This window comes from Protopterus annectens, chromosome 2.part0, assembly GCF_019279795.1.
Source record: "Protopterus annectens isolate FY-2018-M chromosome 2.part0, PAN1.0, whole genome shotgun sequence".
NCBI classification, from domain to species: domain Eukaryota; kingdom Metazoa; phylum Chordata; order Ceratodontiformes; family Protopteridae; genus Protopterus; species Protopterus annectens.
In genome coordinates this window covers 918236149-918260219 of record NC_056728.1, presented here as the reverse complement: position 1 = coordinate 918260219, position 24071 = coordinate 918236149, and the positions used below count along the sequence as shown (strand labels likewise).

The window sequence follows — 24071 nt, the reverse complement described above, 5'->3', positions numbered from 1 at the left end:
TCTGAGCAAGCGGTATGAGACTGAATAGAGCTGGAGTTCTTTCAGTCAGGCAGCATAAGACATATTTTTGAGACCCTTTATCCTTTTGGTGAGGAACTTTTGGGGCCTTTCCAGCTGCTGCAGGTGTCGGGTCAGATACATTCCGAATGGGGCTTTGTACTCAATTATAGGTCTAATGAGTGATGAGTACAGGGGGATGATGACCTCCCTTGATCTAGATGTGAATCCCTTCATGATCAGGTGGGCAATGTAGAAGGTTTTCCTAACTACTTTAGCAACATGAGTGTCAAACGAAAGGCTACTGTCAACCTGGGTCCCCAGATCCCTGATGTATGACATTTATTTTACTTTTACTGCCTTACTCATGTGTGTTAACTCTAACCCTACCCCTGCCTCTGCTTTAACCACAGTCCTGCACATTACCTTCTTCAAACCTCTTTTCCTAACAGTATAACTACTGAAGACACTTGGACCTATTGAAATGTCAACAGTTGAAATGCCAAGGGCGACAAGCTGAAAAAAAAAAGAAATAAAATACAGGTGAAGAGTGAGCCTCGAAAATTGCTCTTCTCCTTTAAACTCCTCTCTTTACCCCCACCCCCGAACTTATATATACCACTCTGAGATTACCATACCTTGGAGAAAATGGAATATTCTGAGAAATGGCATCTTGGATTTAATATATGTAAGTCTGTTCTTTCAGCCATTCAGTCTCCATATTTTGGGACTTGCTCTAGCAGGTCCCAATATTTTAAAATGGCTACTCCTGGACACACTTCCTATACACAAACACACAGGCACAACACTAAAACTATCCCATTACCTAGTTCATACCTCCCAAGTGTATAGACTTTTGCCGAAAGTCTGGATTTTTGCTTCATATTTTCAGTCTGTCCCTCAAAAAATTGTGGTTGTCTGGCAAATTACTGATGGCTGAAGCTGCTAAATAATGACATACATTTGAATTTCAAAAGTTGTATCCTTCAGAAAATGTATGCTAATGCAAAACCCGTTTAGCAAATTTCTGAGTTTATAACAGCAATATTTAAAATTTGTCCCTGATGTTGGGCTTTTGACCACCATTATTTTTGGCTATGTTCGGATTTCATGCACTTGGAAGTTGAGAGGTATGACCTAGCCCTTTCTCTAACCATAACCTAGAAACACACTCCTGCCTCTACCATCAACCTTTTCAGCTCTGTCAAGAAAATTTACATTCAGGAAAAAGCACTCTAGCAAGAAAACAAACATTTAGCAAAGCGAACTGCATCAACACACACATGTATACATACACACACACCCACACACAGATAGATAGATAGATAGATAGATAGATAGATAGATAGATAGATAGGCTAGACAGACAAATAAATATATATGTAGATATATATGCAACTATATGTTCAAATCTGTCACTTTTGCCTTTGAACAACATTGGAGACACAGAGCAAGAATTAGAAGGTCCAGCATAACATCTGTTATACAGTGTGGGGTTAGGTTCTTCAGAGTGATCTGATGGAGTACAGAAAGAGAAGAGATGAGTGCATGAAGGTGTGTAGGTAATTAGGGGATGTGGTTGGCTTGGTGAGAGGAGCAAAGGACTTTTTTGAACAGATAGACAAACTTCTTCATAGAGGATGTTTAGAGAAACCCGAGCTACATAGTACCGTCATCATAATCACTCCCCTTTTCCCATTTTTCTGCATTAGGCTGGGTTGTTCTGTCAATTGTCTGTGCCACTCTCCTACCTTCTTTGTCATTCTCATCTGACTGTCACAGATCTTCTCACACACAATCCATCCACCGCTTTGCTGGACACCTTATTTTCTCTTGCCTTCTTCCTGTCTGTTCCAAATTTTCTTAACCATATTGCCTTCTGCATTTCTGTACATGTCCAAACTACTGTAATCTGTTTTACTTGATCTTCTCTGTAGCTGGAGTTACTCTGGCTTCTACTCTAATGTCTTCATTTCTTCATCTGACCCACGGTGTGAATGCTACCACCTATGTCAAGCATTTTATCTCCATCACCTCAAGCTTTCTCAACTGCTCTGCCTTTACTACGCAGGTTTCTTTACCATACAGTAGTACTGGTCGCACCTCTGTTTTATTTGGGTCTATATTATGTTGTTGAACATTTACATGTTCGAATGTCATATGGTCGACACCATATGATCGAGCATGTAAATGTTCAAACGTTTCAACGGAGATCTCCGTACAGTGCAGAAATGGAAGTTTTCCATTGTCTGCACTGTAGTGCGATCTCTGAGTTGGTATATTTAAGAAGCGGGGTGTGTGGGGGGCTGCTTGCCCCCCTGCTTAACTTTTCAGATACGTTTTTTTATTTTATTTTCGAATGTTTAAGAGTTCGAACATATGGTGTAGACCATATGGTGTTCGAACTTTTAAAAGTTCTATAATCTCATATAGACCCGTTTTATACACCTTACTTTTCAGTTTCTTTGGCATTATTCTGTCATACAGTATACCTAACACTCTGTCAGTTGCCTGCAGACCATCTGATTTGAATTTTACCTACTCATTCAGATTTTCTTATCCTCAACCACCCCTCCCAGATACTTGAAGCAGTTAACCTGTTCCACTATTTTCCCTTCAATCTCAGTTCTCATCTTCCTCTAATTTCCCCAATTTGCTGCCATTACAACTGTCTTGTCTGCATACAGCAACTTTGTTGCTCTGTCCACTGCTACTTGTTTGATAACATAGTCCATCACCAGTATGAACAGCAATGGGCTCAGAGATGAACACTGAAGCACACCCACTTTCACTGGAAACCCCACTGTGAGACCAAACACTGTTCATATTTCAGTCACTGGATCCTTGCATATAGCTTGAAGTAATTCTACTAATATTTCTGGAACTTTGAGAAAATACAGGACTGCCCATATCAGATTTCTTGAGACCTTGTCATACACTTTCTGCAAGTCCATGAATGCCTAGTTGGAGACTTTCCTCATCTCAAGCTTCTTCTCAACTATTTATCTAAATGCAAACACTGGGTCAGTTGTGCTGCATACTTACCTGAATCTAAACTGTTGATCTCCCATTATACTTTCTACTATTCTTCCTATTCTTTTATCAGTCACTCTCTCCAAAACTTTCATGTAATCTGACAGGAATTTGATTCATCTGTATTACTCACAGTTGTGAATGGTGCCCTTGTTCCCATATACTAGCACTAGTATGCTTATTCTCCAGTCATCAGGGATTTGCTTTTCTCTCCAAAATGTTAAGAGTACCCTCAGGAGTCATTTCTCCCCACCTTACCCAACACAGGTCATATCTGATGTGTCCTCATCTGAGCGTGCTGGATTCCCTAACTTCATTTTCCTTTCTTATGGCGGGCTTCTACTTTTCTCTCACTGTAGGCTGTGTCTGGGGCAGTACAGCTTCTGTGGGGTTTTCTTCATTCAGAAGCTGTGGCAAGTACTCCTTCCATCTGCCCTTTGTTGTCCTGTGGACTGGTGAGCATGTTATTGCTGGCATCCCTTATTGGTTCTATATTACATCAACAAACATTTAAATGTTCGAATCTCTAAAGGTCGACCTTTAGAGATCGAACATTTAAATGTTTGAAAATATAATAAAAACAAAATAAAGAAAACAAATTAAGAAAAGGGTTTTAGCAAGCCCCCCTGCACCCCCACACACCCCGCTACTTAAATATACCAACTCCGAGATTGCACATCAGTGCACTACAGTGCGGAAATGGGAAATTTCCCCTTCACTACACTGTAGCATGATTTTGGAGTTGGTATATTTAAGTAGGGGGGTGCAGTGGGGCTTGACCCCTGCCTACACTCTTTGGTTTATGTATTTATTACTTAGTTTTTTTTTTATTATTTTTAAAGATTTTTGAACACGTAAATGTTCGATCTATAATGGTCTACCTTTACAGATTCGAACATTTACATGTTCGTTGATATAATATAGACCCCCCCTTATTAATGGTGCCTGACTACCTTCTTTATCATTCTGTCTTTGCCTTGTAACTTGATACAGTTTACTTGTGAAATCTACTGAGTCACTTTTCAGAAGCTGGTAGAGTGTTCTTTGCTATTGCAACTCATCTCTTAGCCTGTTTTTAGCCAACCAGTACTCCTTAGTCTGATCTATCTTTACAGGGAGACCAGTTGGCACAATGGTTAAGGTCTTCATTTCTCATACACAAGGTATAAGATTTAATCCTGAACTCTGTCCATTGCCTGTATGGCGTTTGTATTTTCTCCTTTTGCCCCTGTGAAGTTCCTCCCACTTTATAAAAAAACATACTGAGTGTTTCCACCTCAAACTCACCCAAGTATGGCGTCATGGTCAGCAACGCAGACTCTAGATTGTGCCTCTAGGGAGAACAGCTGCATACACCAACCACTTTGAGAATGAACTGTGGTTTACAGTATCCTCAATACAATAGAACATGGATCAAAGATTGCCCGCTGTGTCAGGGTTAGTCACTTGACGGTGGAAAAATATGTCTAGTATGTCTCTAAGTGATTTGCTTGCATTGATTAATGTCACCAAATGATCTTGATCTTGATGATAAGTGGGTTGAGGACCTGGTCTACTCAATCCTATGCCAAGGACCCATTCTAATGGTGGTGGGGGGGTGAATGTGGCCCTATTGGTCAGTGTGTGCTGACCGTAAAATCCAGCAGCCATGGGTCAATAAACTACTCAATAAGTCCAGTTGCCCAGCTTGGGTTACCTGGGATATCTTTGCTGAGCAAAAGCAGGATGTAAAGAACAATCAATCTGCCAAATATGAGCTAAGAATTGCTCCTCTCAATGTAGGTTCATTGAAAAGATGTAGCTTGGGAGTGGATGAGATGATGACATAATGGTGAGGAGGAGGCTGGCATCTTATTTATCCAGGAGACAAGATGGAAGGGCAGTGCAGTAAGGCCATTTGGCTTGGGATCCTGAGTGTATTACCCAGGAGGAGGATAAACTGGAAATGGTGTGGGAATTGTGGTGAGAGAGAGGCTTTTGAAGATATTGAGGGATGTCATATGAATTAGTGATAGATTCATGGCAAACAAATGCCAGTGTAAGTATAGGGCAGTATTCATAATCTCAGCCTGTGTCCCATAGTAGGGTTGTGATAGTGAAGCAAAAAAGAGTGCTTTCAGACAGCAGCTACAGGAACTACTAGATAAAGCAAGACAAAACTAATCAGTCTTGATAATGAGTGGCCTGAGTACACATATCCAGACAGACATAACATAACATAACATAACAGGAGAACTGACTGGGTCCATATGGACAGGGCAACAGGAATAAAGAAGGAGAGGCTATTATAGTCGTCTGTTTGGCAAATGGCTTATTGGTGGGTAACACTTGATGCACCAAGGGGGACTTTCATAAGATCACTCATAAGGCTGTTCAATACTCAACTCCTAGTAAGGAAATAACACTGGGGAAGAATCAGCATTTGCAAAGTCATCCCCAGTGAAACAGTTGGCCTGCAGCATAAACTACTGGTTACCACAATTGGCTGAAAGCAATGGTCAGAGAAGGTTCAAATGTCAACAGAGAATAGGCTGAAGACCTGGAAGATGACTGGAGAGAAAGCACAAGAGTTCAAATTACTCAGGGTTCTAAATCCTTAAGAAAAAGAAGAAGAGGAAATATGTGGAGCTGAAGAAGAATGGCAAACACTTCAAAACAATATGTGTAAGGACTATTGAGATGTGGCCGAGCCAAGTATGGAAATAAGGTAAATAACGAAAGCTGGTGGTGGAATGCAGAAGTCCACATAGTACCACATTCACAAATGCACTGTCCGCTGCACAGTACCACATTCACAAATGCACTGTCCGCTGCACAGCCACACCCCTATGGGGAGTTGTTTTGACTCCAGCCTATACCTATGAGGTTTACAACGGCTGCAGCCACACATGGCAGTGTAATAGTAATAAAAGGCTGCAAAACAGCATCACATTAGTAGATCTACAGGGGACTTGACTATGATAGTGTTATCCTGACACAACATTTTAATATACTGTCGCTTCTTATGACTGCAAATATTGAGTCATGATATACAGCAGATCATCAGATTTGATAGAAGCTGTAAAACTGTGGCATCCTTGATTCATTGAGGAAATTTGTAATGCAAGAGAAAGCACAGCTTCAGGATGTACAGGTCTGTCCTGTGCCATTCAGAAAAAAAACAGCTATAAAAATTGTCTGCGTTTTCAAAATGCCCCAGAAAAGAGGTTTTAGATTAAAATGGAATTAAAATTGACTACAGTGTGATATGTGGCAACAGGGTCAAAAATAAAGAGCAAGTGGAAGATGTATGAGCAAAATGAATATTATAGCTGCTGAAAGGAATTCCCATCTTATGTACTGTAACAAGGATACTTATATGAAATTCATATTAGAAACAAAGTGAAAAACAATTGAACAGTTCATAACAAAACCATAAAATTAAACAAACGATCAGAAGATAAAATGTAGTTTAATAGAAATGAATGCTTATTAAGTGCTTTTATTTGAAATTCAGTCTAATTATTCACAATATTCGCTGTTCCTCCATTACTTTTACTTGGACTCTAGAAGCTACTGATACTTTAGTAACAAACTGGTCTCCAGTCAGGTCTCTACACTTCATTTTAGACACATTCATAATTTAGAAAAACAAAAAACAAAGGTCACTGCTAAAGGAAACTTATTTTTAGTATTATAAGCACTTTCGTTCAACAACAATGTATGAACTTCGCCAGACAACTGCTACAAAATCATCACCCCTTTTGAATTCATTATGTAATCATGTATTAAATTATATACTTTTATTTTATGTTTGCCTCATTTGGAAGTAGCTGGATCAGTGAAAGAGCCACAAAGATCATTCAGCTGGTCTGAGCTTAAATAAATCAAACTTTTATGTTGATTTTTTTAATGGCTTCTGTGAAGAATGATAGCAGATACTGCCACCAAATATGTAGCAAAGGTCCTGTCTCACACCAGAAGGATGGTCTCTTGGTCCACACCAGTGCTACCCAGAACATTACAATAAAAGAGAGAGAAAGCACACGCAAGCCAGATTCAGTAATCAATTCAAAAAATGCAACCTGGTCACAAGAGCATTATGGGAATATGTACTGCTGTCCTGGGTGTAAACTTTCAACATCAAAGTGTTTAGACTGCACAAGGGCACCTTTAGAACTCAGTCTTTTACCTAGCGCAGCATGCCTGTTTTTCACCACCATCTCTGTGAATCACAGTTAACTTCCAGTGCTCTTAACTCAGAGTAACTGTGTTTCACACAAGTTATTATAACAAGTTTATATTTTCAAACACACAAACACAATCCACATGAAGTTTGGTAGAATTATCCAATTTCTCACAGCTTTCTTCTTGGCATGGTGGTACTGGCGCCACTCTGTTTGGCCATGGACCACCAGGTACTAGATTCTTTTGATTAAAAGCGGAGTATGAAATCAGTCATATACTTTAATATTTCACTGTAGTAGGCCCAAATGGTTTAGAATAGTGGAGATTTGAGACACGACCAGTCAACTTACAATGATAAATGGTAACTCTCGCACAGATAACAAACAATAATAACTATATAATAAAAATGCCAAACCACAGCAGCTTAAAAGTAAATTAATAAACTTTTACTTAAACAACAAGGCAGGCAGTGTAGTTACAGGTCAAATATGAAGAGGAATAATAAAGTGCACAAGGAAAATCAAAAGAGTATTCAGTTTCACTGGACACATTATGGCAAACAAAAAAAAATCTGAACTACATCTAACTAAATGCCATAGCTACCTCCTTAAAAAAAAAAAAAAAAAACAGAGTTACTGCTCCAAGTTAGAAAATATTAAAAATACATGGTTGGTCCTCCTCCACAGCCATGTCAATGGTTTCTTCCAATCAAAGACAAGACAGAATGAATAATGGTTTCAAATATTATACATTCCATTTCCACAGTTGTACTCCCAGAAAAGTACAGTTTTGTACCTACCATAAATGTAGATGTTCGAGGATTCCATTGCTGCAGTCCTTACTATTGGGTATAGTCAATACCAGAGTATAAGGCTGGCGTCGGGTCATTAGACATCCTCAGTCTTTTCTTGCCCCAGATGTCAGAAGACCCTAAAAAGACAAGTCCCAAAATACCTGCACCAAAAACATGTACAATATATACAAGAATATATACAAAAATATAAGCATGTAAACTCACCTACACAACCACCCCTAAACACAGCAATGGAATCCTCGAACATCTACATTTATGGTAGGTACAAAACTGTACTATGTTCTTCGTTTTCCATTGCTGCAGTCCGAATCCCAAAGCAGAGGTAAGGGAGGCTGGCAAATCATAAAGAAGTAGGAGCTGACAACATGCCTTGCAAAACAGCTGTGGCAAAACCAGCCCTAGACTTAGAGTAGATAGGAAGGTGATAATGCTTAGAGAAAGTATGCACTGAACTCCAAGTAGCTGCTTCCAAAATATCCTTAGTTGCCACCCCAGAAATGCTGTTGAAGTGGCAGTAGCCCTAGTGGAATGAGGCCTAATCCCAGCTGGAATCTCCTTGCCATGATGGGAATAACAAAATGCAATGCAAAAGCCAATCCACCTAGAAATAGTTTGTTTTGACACAGGCTTGCCCTGTGAACTCAAAGCAAAAGAAACAAACAACTGCTGAGACTGCCTAAAATCCTTAGTCCTGCTTAAATAATAACGCAATTGCCTGTGTACATCTAAAGTGTGCAAAATCTTTTCCCCTTTATTTTGAGGGTCTGCATAAAACGTAGGCAAATGAATAGTTTGGTTTAAAGCCACACTAGAAACCACCTTAGGCATAAAGGAAGGATTACTATCCTTATGGAAAATCAAAGGGCTCTACTGCCATAAGGGCCTGCAACTCAGACACCCTTCTTGCAGAAGTAATAGCCAACAGAAAAGCAGTCTTCCATGACAAGTATTTCAATTCAGCAGTAGCTGCAGGCTCAAAAGGTTGTAGAGTAAGTTTTTCCAACACAAAATTGAGATCCCAAGCAGGAGTAGGAGCTCGGGTCTTATATTCTTTGCCCCTCTAAGAAACTGCTTGAACAAAGGATAAGGTGGGTCACAATCATAGTGAGCTGAAATTGCTGCAGCATGAATCTTAATGGAAGAGAAGGACAAACCTTTGTCCAATAACTCAGTAAGATATTGAAGAGCCACACTCAAATTAGGCTCAGAAATCTCCAAATTCTTTGCTGTACTCCAAAATAAAAATCTCTTCCATTTTTCTGCGTACACTCTCCTTGTACTAGGTCTTCTAGCTTCCATAATCACATTTAAAACTTGTTGAGGAAGTTGAGACCTGCTGTGTTTCAACACAGAATATGCCAAGCTGTTAGATGAAGAGAGTGAAGCTTGACATTGAGCAGATGACCGTCGTTCTGAGATAACAGATGAGGAATCAGAGGTAAAGGCCATGGAGGCTTCTGTACCAGACTCCGTAGTAGTGGGTACCAGTGTTGCCGAGGCCAATCTGGAGCTATCAAAATCATCCTTGGCCTGTCTTGTCTGACCTTTAATAGTACCCTTGGAAGAAGAGGCAGAGGTGGAAAGGCATACACATGAAGATTTTTCCAACTGAAAGACAGAGCATCCACTTTCCAAGCTGTGTGATGAAACCCCTTTGTGCAATACTTTGGCAGCTGGTGGTTTAGTGGAGAAGCGAACAGATCTATGTCTGGAGTTCCCCATGACACTGTCAATTTCTGAAATACATGAAGATCCAGTTTCCACTCGTGGGGATCCATGATTTGTCTGCTTAACACATCTGCTAAGGAGTTCTGTGCTCCTGGCAGAAACCTTGCCTGAAGAGTTAGTTGTCTCCCATAAAATCATTGCTTGCCTGCATAGAGGATAAGAATGTGTTCCCCTTGCTTGTTGATGTACCACATGACAGTTGTGTTGTCTGTTAGAATCAACACCTGCCCTGGAAGAAGTAACTCCTTGAAAGCCATTAATGCAAACTGGACTGCTAACATCTCCTTCATGTTGATATGTAGATGCTGTAGTCTGGCAGGCCACTTGTCTTGTATCCACTTTCCATTTAGATGAGCTCCCCAAGCAATGTCCGAGGCATCTGTCGTTAAAATCTGACTTGCCTCTGGCCGGGTCACAGAGAGTCCCTTGTTTAGGTGACATTCCTGAGCCCACCACAAGAATTCTTTTTGAAGGCAAGGTATTATTTGAATGACAGTGTCCAAATCCTGGCAGTGCTGTGTCCATACATTTTGAGATACCATTGTAGCTTCCTCATATGCAGTTTGGCATTGGGAAGCACCAGAATACAAGATGCCATGAACCCTAATGCTTGAAGGACTGTCCTTGCAGTCAGCACGGACTGATGAGATAGTTGATGGAAGTAAAGTGACAGACTCTTTTGTTTGTCCGGGGTTAAAAGGCCATCTGGGCTGCTGTATTCAGTCTCACACCCAGAAAGCACATGTCTTGAGAGGGTACTAGACTGGACTTTATTTCGTTCACAGAATACCCTAGGCATCTTAGCACTGCTATAACATATTCCAGATGCTGTAGAAGGTCTTCCTTTTCTTGAGCCAGAATCAGGCAGTCGTCCAAGTAAGGATAGATTTGAATTCCTTGAAGCCTGAAGTAAGCTATCACTGGAGCCAGAACCTTTGTGAATACTCTTAGATAAGCCAAAGGGCAATGCAGAGAACTGATAATGAGAATTTCCAGCTCGAAACCGCAGATACTTCCTGCAACTTAGCCTTATAGGCACATGAAGGTAAGCTTCCTTGAGATCTAAAGTTACCATCCAGTGATCTTTGCCCAGCAGAGGTAAAAGCTGTTGTAACGTCAACATCTTGAACTTGGGAATGTCCAGAAAAGTGTTGAGGAGAGATAAATCCAAAATTGGTCTCCATGTGTTCCCCTTCTTTGGTACTAGGAACAGGCGAGAATAAAATCCTAGGCCCCTTTCTGATACAGGGACTGGCTGAATGGCCCCCATCTGGAGTAACTGAGAAACTTGCTTGTGAGCCTCCTTTCTTTGTGGAGGAGGAACGTCTGGCATGCCTTTGAAAGGGAGCATTGTATGGAAATAAAATCTGTAACCGTGGTGAATGATATCCAACACCCATTTGTCTTGAGTAATTAAATCCCAATTTTCTTTGAAAAGAGACAGTCTTCCTCCCAAAGGAGCTGCCAGACGAGAATCTACTGGCAGCTGAAAAGACAGGTCATTGGGTCTGTTAAGGACTGACCCTGCCCTCACCAGAAGTCTGAGCAGGTGAACTCCTGTTCTAGGCCTAAAGAACCTTGAGCCCTGCCCCTACCACGTCTAGACCTACCCCTAGACTGGGAATCATAAGCAGGATATGTCCACCCCTTAGCAGGCCAATTTCTACTAAACGCACCTGCAAAAATCTTTAACAGTTTGCATAGACTTAGCTTTGTCCTCCATTTTCTTTAAAACTGCTTCCACAGGCGATCCAAACAACACATCAGACTGTAAAGGAGCATCCAAAATTCTTGTCTTAACATGCTCAGCTAAATTCTGATCCTTCAACCAGGCATGCCTGCGAAGAACAGAACTAGTAGCAGCCACCCTCGAGGAGGCCTGTACAGCATCAAAACCACATTGCAAAGAATGCTTACCCACTTGCTCAGACACATGAACCAAGTCCAGCAACTCTTTACACTCAATACCTTAGCATCCACCTTAGATTTTAATTGTGAAAGGAGATAATTCTGATATTTTAGCATGTGAAACTGACAATTCAACGCTCTCATGGCTAGAGTGGAAGAAGTATACACTTTATTTCCCCACCTATCCAAGGCCCTTGCCTCTTTATCAGTGGGAACAGGATTTTTAACCACAGAAGCCTTAACACCTTTAGGCCCTTGAGAAATAGTTTCTGGGTCCGCCCTAGGACTCCTAAACAAATACTTATGAGCTTCGGGCACCCTGTAATACCTATCAGGCTTAACAGGAGCAGGAGGCAAAGAGTCAGGATTCAGGGAAGCCTCTGCAAAAACATCTTCCACCACATTCAACACAGGAGGAATAGCTAAGGGCCTATGCTGGGGCAAAAACAAGAATTCCCTAAGCCTTTTCCTGGAATCAGAGTAATCCTGGCCTTCCCATTTAAAGTGCTCCCTCATGGAATGCAGAGTCTCTGAAAATGAGAAATCCTCAGGAGGAGAAGCTGTAGGAGTGGAATCATCCACATCAGAATCAGAATAAGTAGGATACTCCTGCAAGTCTTCCGCAGAAGACTCTGAAGCCTCTGAACACTGTTCAAAACTATCAAACTCCGGTTCCACCCTAGGCCTCTTATCAGGAGGGGGCATAGAACCTCTAATCATAGTAATCAAATCTTCTGCCATTTTAAGCATATGTTTCTTAGGTACAGAACCCGAAATGCTAGGAGAAGCCCCCACTGAAGCTGAACTAGGCCTACCTCTCAAAGAAGTTTTGGCAACAGAAGGAGAGGCTCTAACTACCTTAGGAAGAGAGGGAAGAACAGTTACCTGAGAAGCCCCTCAGCCTGGCCTACCTCCTGAGAAGGCACATCCTGTAACAGTAAAGTTTCTGCCTGAGACTCCATGGAAACTCCTGGCAAAACCTCTGGCTCCACTGAGCCTTCTAAAGAACCGACGTCCGGGACTGCCGGTTCATCAACCCTAGGCTTCACTGTTTTGTCCTTGCGCTTCTTGGCGCCGGAGCATCCGGCGGCATTTTATAATTGCAACGCTTCCCAAACACTAACCTGGCACAGTCTAACCTCCTCTTAATAGTGCGTTTGTTAAACCTAGCACAAGAGCGGCAACCAACAACGTCGTGCTCAGGCCCTAAACAAGGTATACACAAGGTATGGTAATCCCTATGAGGTATCTGTTTCCCACAAGAAATACAGTTATTCACTTTTTCTGACATCCGGTAAAATACTGAGGCAAGAAAACCAAAATGTTAACTCTGTTTCGGTCTGAAACTAATATTTCAGAACGCCAACCTGCACACTGCTTCTGCATCGGACCATGCGGCAAAAGACTGGGGATATGGCGTCGGTCATGACTATACCCAATAGTAAGGACTGCAGCAATGGAAAACGAAGAACATCCATTATTTCATTTAACTTTTCAGAAAACATTGCATCATTTTGTTCTAGCTGGTGGCTTTCCCATAGCAAAAATAACTAAACTAGTGCTTCCAGTGTAAAGTTTAAAAGCTTAGTTACATTACACCAGAGACAATAGACTACCAATATAGAAGCTCTCAGCATATGTCTCTTATCTGTCTGCTTTTTAATGTCTGTTTTCTTTTCACAGTTCTAGTCAGCTACTTCTTTAAAGTAGATTGTAATTACATTTCATGACCTGCTACTACAAGAGTAGGAAGTTATATTTTAAACAGTAGATCAATACTGTCTTCCTGCCTTTCAAATCTTTTCTTACATTTTCAAGAGTAAAGGCCCCAAGGTTACCACACACTTTGCACACCATATGAGTTACTAGAAAGAAATAAAATGGGAAAAGAAAAAAATACATAAAATCTTTAAATCCATTTTTGTTAGCATGACAACATAATTCTTTCCCTCCATAAGAACTTCAAGCAAGACATTTGGAGGCATACCTTAAGAAATAAAGCTTGTTACCTCTATTACATCTCATGTAGGAGGGTTTGAGAGCTAAACCTGACCCTCCACTGCTCCCCTTGCAAAGGAAGTCTGGTACTGTTTACCAGTGTTTCCTCAGGTTTTGGCTAACGTTTACCTCCTAACTCTTCCCTTGAAGTGTATCACCTTCTGTTATAAGCCCTGTATACCTTTCCTCTGCTACAGCTAACATTCCAGGTCACTGCTACTGACCAGCTCCTCCTCTGTGTTAGCCACATTCCCAGTCAACAGTGAAGGTGTGGGTCCCAGCTGGGTATCCTTACTGTCTTCCCCATGTGATTCCCTCAATGTCTGTCTGTGTGTAACAGCATGTGCATAAGGTAATGCATTGTTAAAATCATTCCAAATTAGAACATCAGCAGGGATGTCCTCAAAAACAGCCACCTTCTAATTCCCTTTACCCTTTTCACTCCACTCTGGCCAACTATATATATATATATATATATACTTCAGAAAGGTATTCAACCTATAGCAATAATTAGAGAATAATGCTCAATCAAATAATTGTGCCTCCAACTGCTGTATTCTCTTGGCTGCTGCAAATTCTATACCTCTCATTTCAAGTGCCAGTTTCTCTTCTTCCAGTAAGGCTTCAAGGTCCTCCTGGGATGAAAGAGGTTGTCATCTGTCAATCTACTGCTCAGCAACAGCTACTACCATGCCATGCCTCCCAGATGCAAACATAGCTGACACAATCTCATTTTTAGACATCTCAGCTTGTTTAATTCCTATGGTTTTGCACTCTTTTTTTCAGCTGCACTACTGACATTTTAGCATAGTTGTCAAAAGACCCACTCTCTGCTTGTTTTCCTAAATGAAAACTAAAATAACAGCTGTGGACAACCAAACCTCTGTATATTTTAACGTGCTTGAAAGAGCATACACACATACACATTTTGCAACAACACTGTTTTAAATTATGTTCATTTTTAGAATCCTCACTAACTACCCATCAAAAATGTAGAAAGTGTTCTATCTGATACCAGATGGATGGTTTCTTGAGTCACACAACTGGCACCCATCAGGTTACAATAAAAGAGAGAAAGTGCTTCATGTCTAAGTCAAACAATCAGTTTATAAAATGCAACCTCCCTCAAGAGTATAAATGGAATATTCACTAATATCCTAAGTATGACATTTCAGCATCCACCCCCAGATTAGGCTGTGCACAGGCCACCTTCAGAGCACAGTCCTTGGCCTAACATCCCAGGCTGCTTTCCACTACTCTTTCTGTGAACCACTGTGTCCTCCTGTGCCCCTTACCTATGGTAACTACCTTTCACACAAGCTCTTATATACACACATAAAATTCCAAGTGAAAGCTGGCAGAATTCTACAATTTACCACAGCTTTTTTCCTGTCATGGCAGTGTCACCACCACTCTGGTAGCTGGGGACCTCCAGTTACCTGCCACTCTTTATTAAGTCACATATGATATCATACACCGGGCTCAAATAATCTAGTTAAGTGGATATGGGAATTGCAGCCTGTTAACCTGCAATGGTAAATGATAACTCTCATCTCAGAAAATAAATACAATAATATCCACGTAATTAAAAGTCAAAAAAGCTCAAAAGTGAACAGATAAACCTTACTTAAACAATAAAGCAAACAATTTAGTTACATAAAAATTGAAATAACATTAAGATACACTGGACAGAATATATAAAGAAGAATGTGAACATAGCTAACTAAATGTCAAAGCTGTCTCTTCAAAAAACAAAAAGTTGCTGACCCTAGCTACTCTAAATTAGAAAAAAATATTAAACTACACAGGCAGACCTTTTCCACAGATGTGTCAGCAATTTCTTCCAAAGACAAGACAGAATAAAGACCCACCTCAAATATCGATATAATCCACTCTTGCGTGTGTGTTCCCACCATATCATTACATCATTTCCTTTTTCAGAAAACACTACATCAACAAATTCTAGTTGCTGATTTTCCCACAGCTAAAGTAACTAAACTAGTTCTGCTACATGTAAAGGATGGTGTTGCAATTACATCATTCCAGGGACAACAGAGGTGCCAATACAAATGATCTCAACATACATCCCTTAACTGCCTGCTTTCTTTGCCTAGATCTAATTAGGTTTCTTTTAGAAGTAGACAGTGATTACCTATGTATGACCTGCTAGTGAGCACAGGAGACACAAGAGGTTATATCTTTAAAACAGTAGATGCATGCCTTTCATTTGCTTTTATACTTTCAAGAGAAATTACTGCAAGTTTAAATATATTATGCATATCAATTATGCCACTAGTAGGAAATAATAAAGGGAAGAATATATGAAATTATTTTTCCTTAACCTATCACCAGTTAAACTCTCACATGCCCAGTCCAGGAAAAAAGTTTACCCACTCTACATTAAGACTATGATGTTGTGAATGCTTGAAGCAAGTTTCAAAATAAATATATAGAAAACTTCATTTAGAAGGATTGTCTTCAACAAACTATATTTAAGTCATCAACCTACAGATCAAATATGTATCATTCATATTTTTCTGTCCTAAATAGATGAAATGAATGAATGAATGAATGAATGAATGAATGAATGAATGCTTAGGAAACATCTTCATTAAACCAAGATTTCTTACTAAGCTTTTATTACAATACATTGGCCTGCTAGGCCACATTTTGCTCTTACCGACAATGGTGTTCCTGTAAGTCCTCAAAAAATATACATGTTCCATATAAACAGTAGTTTTCCATGTTTTGGCTGCAGTTTCTTATTCTCACTTCTGCCATATGGGGTAACTCTGCAGAATCTAGTGAAGTAAAAGTGTTCATTAATAGGTGTTTAATAGGCTCTGCACAACAACACTCTCTTAAGTAATGGAATGCAGTCAATTTAGATAATACAAAAAGAAAAAAATGGTTTAAAACTATCCATATAAAACAGCAATGGCAGTTCTTAATTTATCATTCAAGTTATCTAATAATTTATTCTTATTTGATGAAACTTGTCATCATTGTGTATGGTTTGTTACATAGATCATTGTATCAGTTAATAAACTTTTCATTACATAATGTCTAATTATAAAAATCGGGATTCTAGATGTATTTTTCAAACTGTAGTATATTACATGAGAAAATCTCATCATACAGTTGGTAAAACTAGTTGTTACTATTAGAAGTCTATTAATTTTTTTCTCTCTTAACATTTCCTTAATACAGTTTCATCAAAGTATGAAAGATAATTAAAACAAACACATGTATCCCAAGTCCCAAAACATAAGTGCTTCCCTTTTCCAAGTACCACAAGAGAAACTAAAACTCCAAAGTTGGAAAAATGAGGAACATGGATGACTAAACCACTTATACTTCACTGATTTAATCCAAATAAGCACTTTCATCTAACAAAAAAAATCACATGCTGGATTGGAGACACCATTAGATTAAATTCATTTTAACGACACCACTATGTATAAAAACTGAACTAATCACCTGACATTTATCACATGCCACATATAAATGATTTTTACTCTATATTATAAAAAATATAATTAAACAATGTTGACAATTTAAAACATCTATGATAGTTCATTCTTATTTCAAAATGTTTCTTTCCTTTTTAATCACACCCTTATAATTAAACCCAGTATTGAACTCATGCCCCACTGCATGCATCCAGAAGAACTTGCCATTTATAATTGGCATAAATGACATCACCCCTGTTGCCATCCTCAACAGTCAGTAGCACATTCAAAAACAGAAATTAAAACCTTTTTCACATTTTTATAGAATGTATATGTTTGTATATTCTGTCTCAACTTTCTGCTAGCTTTCCCAACATAAAATGTCTCACTTGACATACAAACAGCAATGTAAACCATATTTATTTATTTATTTATTTGACATTTGTTTACCAGGGTGGTCTGACTGGGTCTACAGAATGCATTTTCAGCAGAGGCCTGGGGAAAAAAGCTCCACATACAGTACAATACAAATACAGTATAATCCAATACAGTATAAATTACATTAGAAATATTATACAAAAATAAGTTGAAAGAACAAACTGCTACAAGATGTTGAAATACATTACTACACATCTAGACAATGCTATACAGTTAAAACACTACATACAGTAATAGTCACTCTCACCATACATGATGTAGACATTGTCCAAAAAAAGTAGTGCATAGGTAGTGCATTGTGTAACATTGACTGTAATAGTACAAGCAAAATAGAAAGTTTCAGTTAGGAAAATAGCAGACAGAAAGTTAGTGATGCAGATAGATAGTGAGAGAGAGTTAAGAAGAATAGAAGCAATACATTTAAGATATAGTATAGAAGCAGAGAAGGAGTTAGAAAAACGTTAGGATCTTGCAGTCTTTGAGGGAATGAAATGTGACAGAAAGAGGAAGACTTGAGCATTAAGCAGGCTTTATGCAGGAGCAGTGCCATGCATTTTTGAGATGATTTTTTAAGAGGCTTTGAAATGGGTTAGTGCAGGCATAGACCTGGTAGTTAGAGGTAGTGAATTCCAAAGTATAGAGACAAAGTATGAATACAGAGAGAGACCAGGTTTTCTTGTGGGTTTTGAGATAGCTAAGAGATTTTTGTTTTCTGATCATAGGGATCGAATTGGTGTGTAAGGTGTGACACGACTGATTAGTGCAGGGCAGGCAGTAGGCTTGAAAATAAGGATCTGTGAGGTAGATAGCTGAATAAAGGCAAGTGGGTTGAGGAGTTCAAGTCAGTTTAATTCTAGGAGTGGTTTACAATGGTGTGTGTGATATTTAGAGTTTGCGGTAAACTTTGCAACATTGTTGTAGCACTGTTCCAACTTGCTTAGGGTAGAATTTTGTAAGTTAGTTAAGATAGAGGCACCATAAAAAAGGGAGGGAAGTAAAAATGTTTTTGCAAGGGTAGTTCTGGTTGCTGCAGTAAAGAAATGTTTGTTTCTATATGAGTCACAGTTTTTGATGAGTTTTCTTTATATTTTGCTGTATATGGGGGTGAAATGAAAGTTTATTGTCAATGATAACACCTCAAAGTTTGGTTTCCTGCACTATTTCAATGACAGTGCTGTCAGATGCAAGGATGTTGAAATGATCAGTGACAGGGGAGGTATTTTTGGTATGAAAGAGTACTAGTTTTGTCTTCTTCGGATTAAGAATTGGGCATTCCTTAGGCAGGATTCAGCTGCAGTAAAGGACTGTTGAGTTTTTGAAAATAGTTCTGGTAGTGATTAAACAGTGTAGAGTTTGGTGGAATCATCAGCATACTGAATGAGGGTCCCAGGGTGAGAGGCAGTGTGGTTGTTTGTGAAAATGTTGAAGAGTAGGGGTCCTAGGATGGAGCCTTGGGGGACTCCAGTAGTGTTGTGGAGGAAGGATGAGAGTTCCTTGGACCATTTCACTGCTTGTTTATGATTTTTGAGGTAGCTCTGAAACCATTTTACTGTGTTATGTGAAAGGTCTAGGTTAGACAGTGTGTTCAAAAGTAAGGGGTGAGACACTGTGTCAAAGGCCTTGGAGAGATCAAGGAATATTGAGGTTGTATAGCATCCTGAATCTATATAGTCTTAGTATTCCTTGATCTCTCCAAGATCTTCCATATCAGAAGAATTACACATAAAAATGTACCCTGATATGTCCTAATGGTTTTGGAATAAATAGTACAGCCTTCTAAAACAAATGTGCTTATCCTACATGACTTACATTGAAATATCCGTTGTGAAATGTCAGCCGTAGTAGTAGACTCTGTTGTTTTTCCCACAAAAAGTTTTTGATATTTTTACATCTTTTATTAATAAAAATGGAAAAATCATTTACTAGTGACATCATGCTACCCCTTAAAATTATCTAATTATTATCAATTGGCTCTTTTATCATTCTACAATCTAAAGCTATGGAAGTGGCATTGTTAAATTCCACTTATTGCTGTCATTTCCCCTTTAACATTCATCTTTCTTTCATAACAAATAACCCCCATAATATCATCAGCTACATAAGCAGAGAAACCTCTTCCCATAAACCTATTCTTCAAATCTGAACTTATATTGTATTCTATTTACTCCTCCATTGTTAAACGCTTTGGCCTAATCCACACACTTTATCAAGCCTTGTTTGTCATACTGTGGGTGCATATGGTTTCAGTGCAATAAAGCACCAACAGACGCATTCTTATAAGAAATGCAAGTATGCACGGTGTTGCTGGTGGTGGTCTTGTAACTCATAATTATGTTGTTATTGCTAATGTGTAAACTCAAACAAATCCATACTATTATTAATGTATGTCATGAAATGAACTAATTCTGTTTATGTACCACTCCATATTATGAATATTCTCCATAAAATGACCATACATTTTCATTTCCTCAAACAACGACAGACTACATAATGAGGTTTCTCCCAAAAGACCATTAGTATAATGACAAAATGTATGGCCACTGCCACTCCCACTGCCCCACCTACTTTTCTTTGTAAAAATAATCTTTAAAAATAAAAGCATACATATAATTTAATGTTATTTCCATACATTCACTAAGAAATACTGCCTTCTACTGGATAGTCACTCTTCTTAATAATATAATGAAAGCCCATTCCATCCCATCTATCTTGGGGAATGCCAGTATAAAGAGATTTCACATCAGTGGTAACAAGTATGGAGTTATCCTCAACTGTTACCCTAAATATGATTTATTTGATATGATGGAAATAATCTCTTATGTGGGATGGACTTTTTCCGACTATTTTTTAGGGCTAACAAATAAAAACACTGGTTCCCAGTTTGATCCCTTTGCAGAACATATGGGTCTAAGTGGTGGATGAAAATTGTTTCTATGAATTTTAGGGACACCAGATATCACCCCTATTACCACATCAGGTACCTGATCTTCTGATAACAATCCTTGCATTACACAATGCAACAAACACATGTCTATCTGTCTATAAGAGTGAGAGTGGAAATGACAGTGATAGGTGGAATATGGGGATAGCACTTCCATATGTTTTAGATTCTGGAGCAATAAAAATGGCAATTTATAATAACTGGAGAATTTAGGGAGTGACAATGATGTAGCTAATAAAATAGGTGCTTTTCCAAATTTTATTAATAAAAGATGAAAAAACATCCCTTTGTACATCCACTTCCAGTACAGAGCAACTGCATCAGATACTTCATATTATACATAGAGAGAGGTTCAGGTTCAGGCTGCATGGAGGCTCTTGAACAGGAAAACTGACATCAATGTCAAAGAGATAATGGCCCTAATCAATCGTTTCACAGATCTTCACCAGCAGTAGATACAATGTACTCTACAAGTAGTTACAGACAATAACACAACTGTGGGGTACATAAAGACACAAGGCAGACAACGTCTTATCCCCTTTGCAAACATAGCCATTCAAGATGGTCTCTTTCTACAGACAGTCTACATTCCCACCCAGCTGAACACTGTAGCAGATTCTCTATGCAGATCTGGGAAACACACTCATGATTGGATTTTGAACACAGAGGTCCTCCTTCGGCTCATCCACCAGTTTGGAGTTCCTCAAATAGACTTGTTTGCTTCAATACAAAACAGGCAACTGAATTTATTTCACTTCAGAACTCCTTGAAAGCAATCAATGGCAACAGACGCCATAACCTGGAAAGGAAGTTTCTGTATACATTTCCACCCTTTCCTCTGATTCTCAAAGCACTGGCATTTTCTACTTTTGTTTTATACTCCATGTTTCCTGGATTTATTTAAGCTCCTGTTGGGAAGTGTGCTTAGAATTTGTACACCTGTTGTTGGTGACATCATACATCCTGAGGTCTGGGCTGTTTAAAAACCTTCTTTATCACGGCAAGAAATCTCTGAAGATTATGCAGATATATGCATCTCATACCAGCATGAATAAATGGATGCACACCTCACAGGGGAAGGATTCTGAGCTTTATAAAGCTGGCAAGATGGATAGGACTTTTCCATGGAAAGTTCCAAATGTTAGGAATACTGCAATACTGATATATTAGCAGACTTCAAGTCAAACATCAGGGCCAAGAATATAGACCAGGTAAGGTAGTCAGCTTTTGTGGAGTACCAAAGAGCATAGATTTAGTTTTGTAGTCAACCCTTAGGTATGGAGAATTTAAATGAAGGACTGAATTACAGGTGGAAAGCAGCAACTATTTAATCTTTAAATCTGGAAAAAAAAGCTGTCTGCTTACAAGCATACCTAGACAAAGATAAAATAAAGGGGGGAGGCAAAGGTCCCAAATCAGGGACAGATATTAAATGTTGCACTTATAAACAAAGAAAGTTGTTAGAATTACAGATTTTGTATTACGATACATTTTCTGAAGGATATGATGCCTAAAACTCATTTGTCTTTTAACTTTAGTGCTTTGCCAAAAAATCTCAGATTTTACGTACAGCAGATAAAAAATATGAGGCAAAAATTGTGGATGTTCTGTGAAATTCTATACAATTTAGAAGGCAAATAGTCAGACAATGCAAACCAATTAATATAAGCACATTCATTCTACTAACTGAAATGTTTGTAATCCTATTTTGTCAAATGCAGTATGATGTACCAAAAAGGTAACATTAAATAAAAATGTCCTTGCTTCTTTCATGTTACATCTTAACATCCATAATTATGTCTACAATTCTGTATATATTTTTGAAAACACTGGCATGCTTTTCTTGCATGTGGTTTTCAATGACAGATAAGAGTACAATACCTGGATCCTGGCATCCACTGGCATTCTCCACTGGCCCACATAATGGTGCTGCTGTTCCACTATAGGCAACGTTCATGGAATTAAATCCTATTAGAAGAACAACATCAAATGTAAGTGGATATCAATATTTCTTAACTGCCATACTTCATTTAATTAATATTGATGTTTCTATAGACTTGCTTGGTGAATCATGCCTGTTATTTCTGAAAGTTAATGTGTCATAAAAAGAGACCACATCTGCGATACTCTGCATGACATTTTAATACACTGTGAGATCATTGTTTACACGCAGCTTAAATTACAACTTCATTTTAACAGATTTAGCATATCCTTAAGTGGTGACATTTTAATACTAATAAAAGTTCTTAAAAGCCTGTTTCTTTTTTTTCATGGGATAAGCATAGAACCGGTCACATTGAACAACTTATATAGACTTCTCTTTCATATTCCAGAGCAACATGCAAACCAAGTTCACAATTATGGAAGTGCTTTTCACAGATGGGCTGATGACACAGAGAACTGAACACAGACTGTGACAACAGGGAAATGGATTTGCTAGTATGCCCCAATATTCAAGCAATGAGGTTTTCGTGTTGTTGTAAGTCTAGACCTGTGGGAGGGTTGAGATGATAATGGCTCTTGTGACTTTGTTTGGAGAGTGGGAGAAGCAGAAAGAACACTGAAGGAAATGGAAAGGACAGAGATCAGCAGGGGATGTTGCCATGATGTTTTTTTCCTCTCTGGGAAAGAATTGCAAAAATGAGGATGGTGTCCTATCCTGAATTCTGCAGACATGACCTATTCATATTCAGCTTCATGGCAGGGGGGGGGGTGTCCTTCCCATCTTATGGAAGTTGCTTAGCCATAAGCCAGTACAGGACACATACCAGTGGCTTTATGATTTCACATTCCCAGAAAAGGTAATCCTGTATAGTCAGGTGACCCATGTTATTCTACAGTGTGCAGCTCAGTTGAGGGAACAGAAACAGACCATAAAGTCAACATGAGGGTGGCACTGATTGGCCATGACAAGGGACAAGGTAGAGGACCAGATGATATCAGGACTGGCCTGTTGAGGAGAATAAGAAGACAAAATTGCATCTTCAGCAAGTTCAGCACACATGTACTCCATTCCCCATTGTCAGACATAAGCTTTGCCTGTATCCTATGTAAAGTCATCTTATAGTTTCATTGGTGTTACTATGTTAATGACTCAGGGGGCCTTTTTATGCCAATACATGCTTTGCAAATGTATGACAAGTTTTGATACCTCAAGGTATGTAAAGGGCTGGCCATGGGTGATCAAGCATTTATAGGCTGCATCTGTCTACTAGAGACATAGGTGCAAGACCAGGGGTACTTTTCTAATTCCCCATCCACTGGTCCACTTTTAATTCAAATTGGTTTAGGGAAGAACTCTGCTTCACACTGATAGGAAGTCTGTTTCAAAGAAGAGGTAGTCTCTGAGATACACATCTACCCTCCAATATGTCCTATTTATGTAGCAGATGAGCTTTAGGTCCCTAGATTCTGTAATTCTGTTGCTGTCCATTTCCTTTAAATGAACAATTGTAAATTATTTTTTTTCAATAAAAGTGATCATTAAATTGTGCATAGCTAGAAATTTTAAAATTTCATAAGGTATCCTCCTTCCAAAAATATACACCCAACCCTAGAAATCATAAGTTTTAGAAAACAGTCTTGTAGCCAGTGA

General features: G+C 38.9%; 1 protein-coding gene across 1 annotated transcript in view; it reads right to left on the bottom strand.

The window, feature by feature from the left end:
• LOC122793294 (proepiregulin-like) overlaps positions 1 to 24071 on the bottom strand; it is a 125090-nt gene that overhangs the window by 35121 nt on the left and 65898 nt on the right. Inside the window, exons 2-3 of the mRNA XM_044061165.1 lie at positions 22358 to 22444; positions 16326 to 16446 (exon numbers count right to left, since the gene is read on the bottom strand). Of these exons, the coding sequence (XP_043917100.1) occupies positions 16326 to 16446; positions 22358 to 22444 (208 nt within the window). The remainder of the gene's footprint in view (positions 1 to 16325; positions 16447 to 22357; positions 22445 to 24071) is intronic.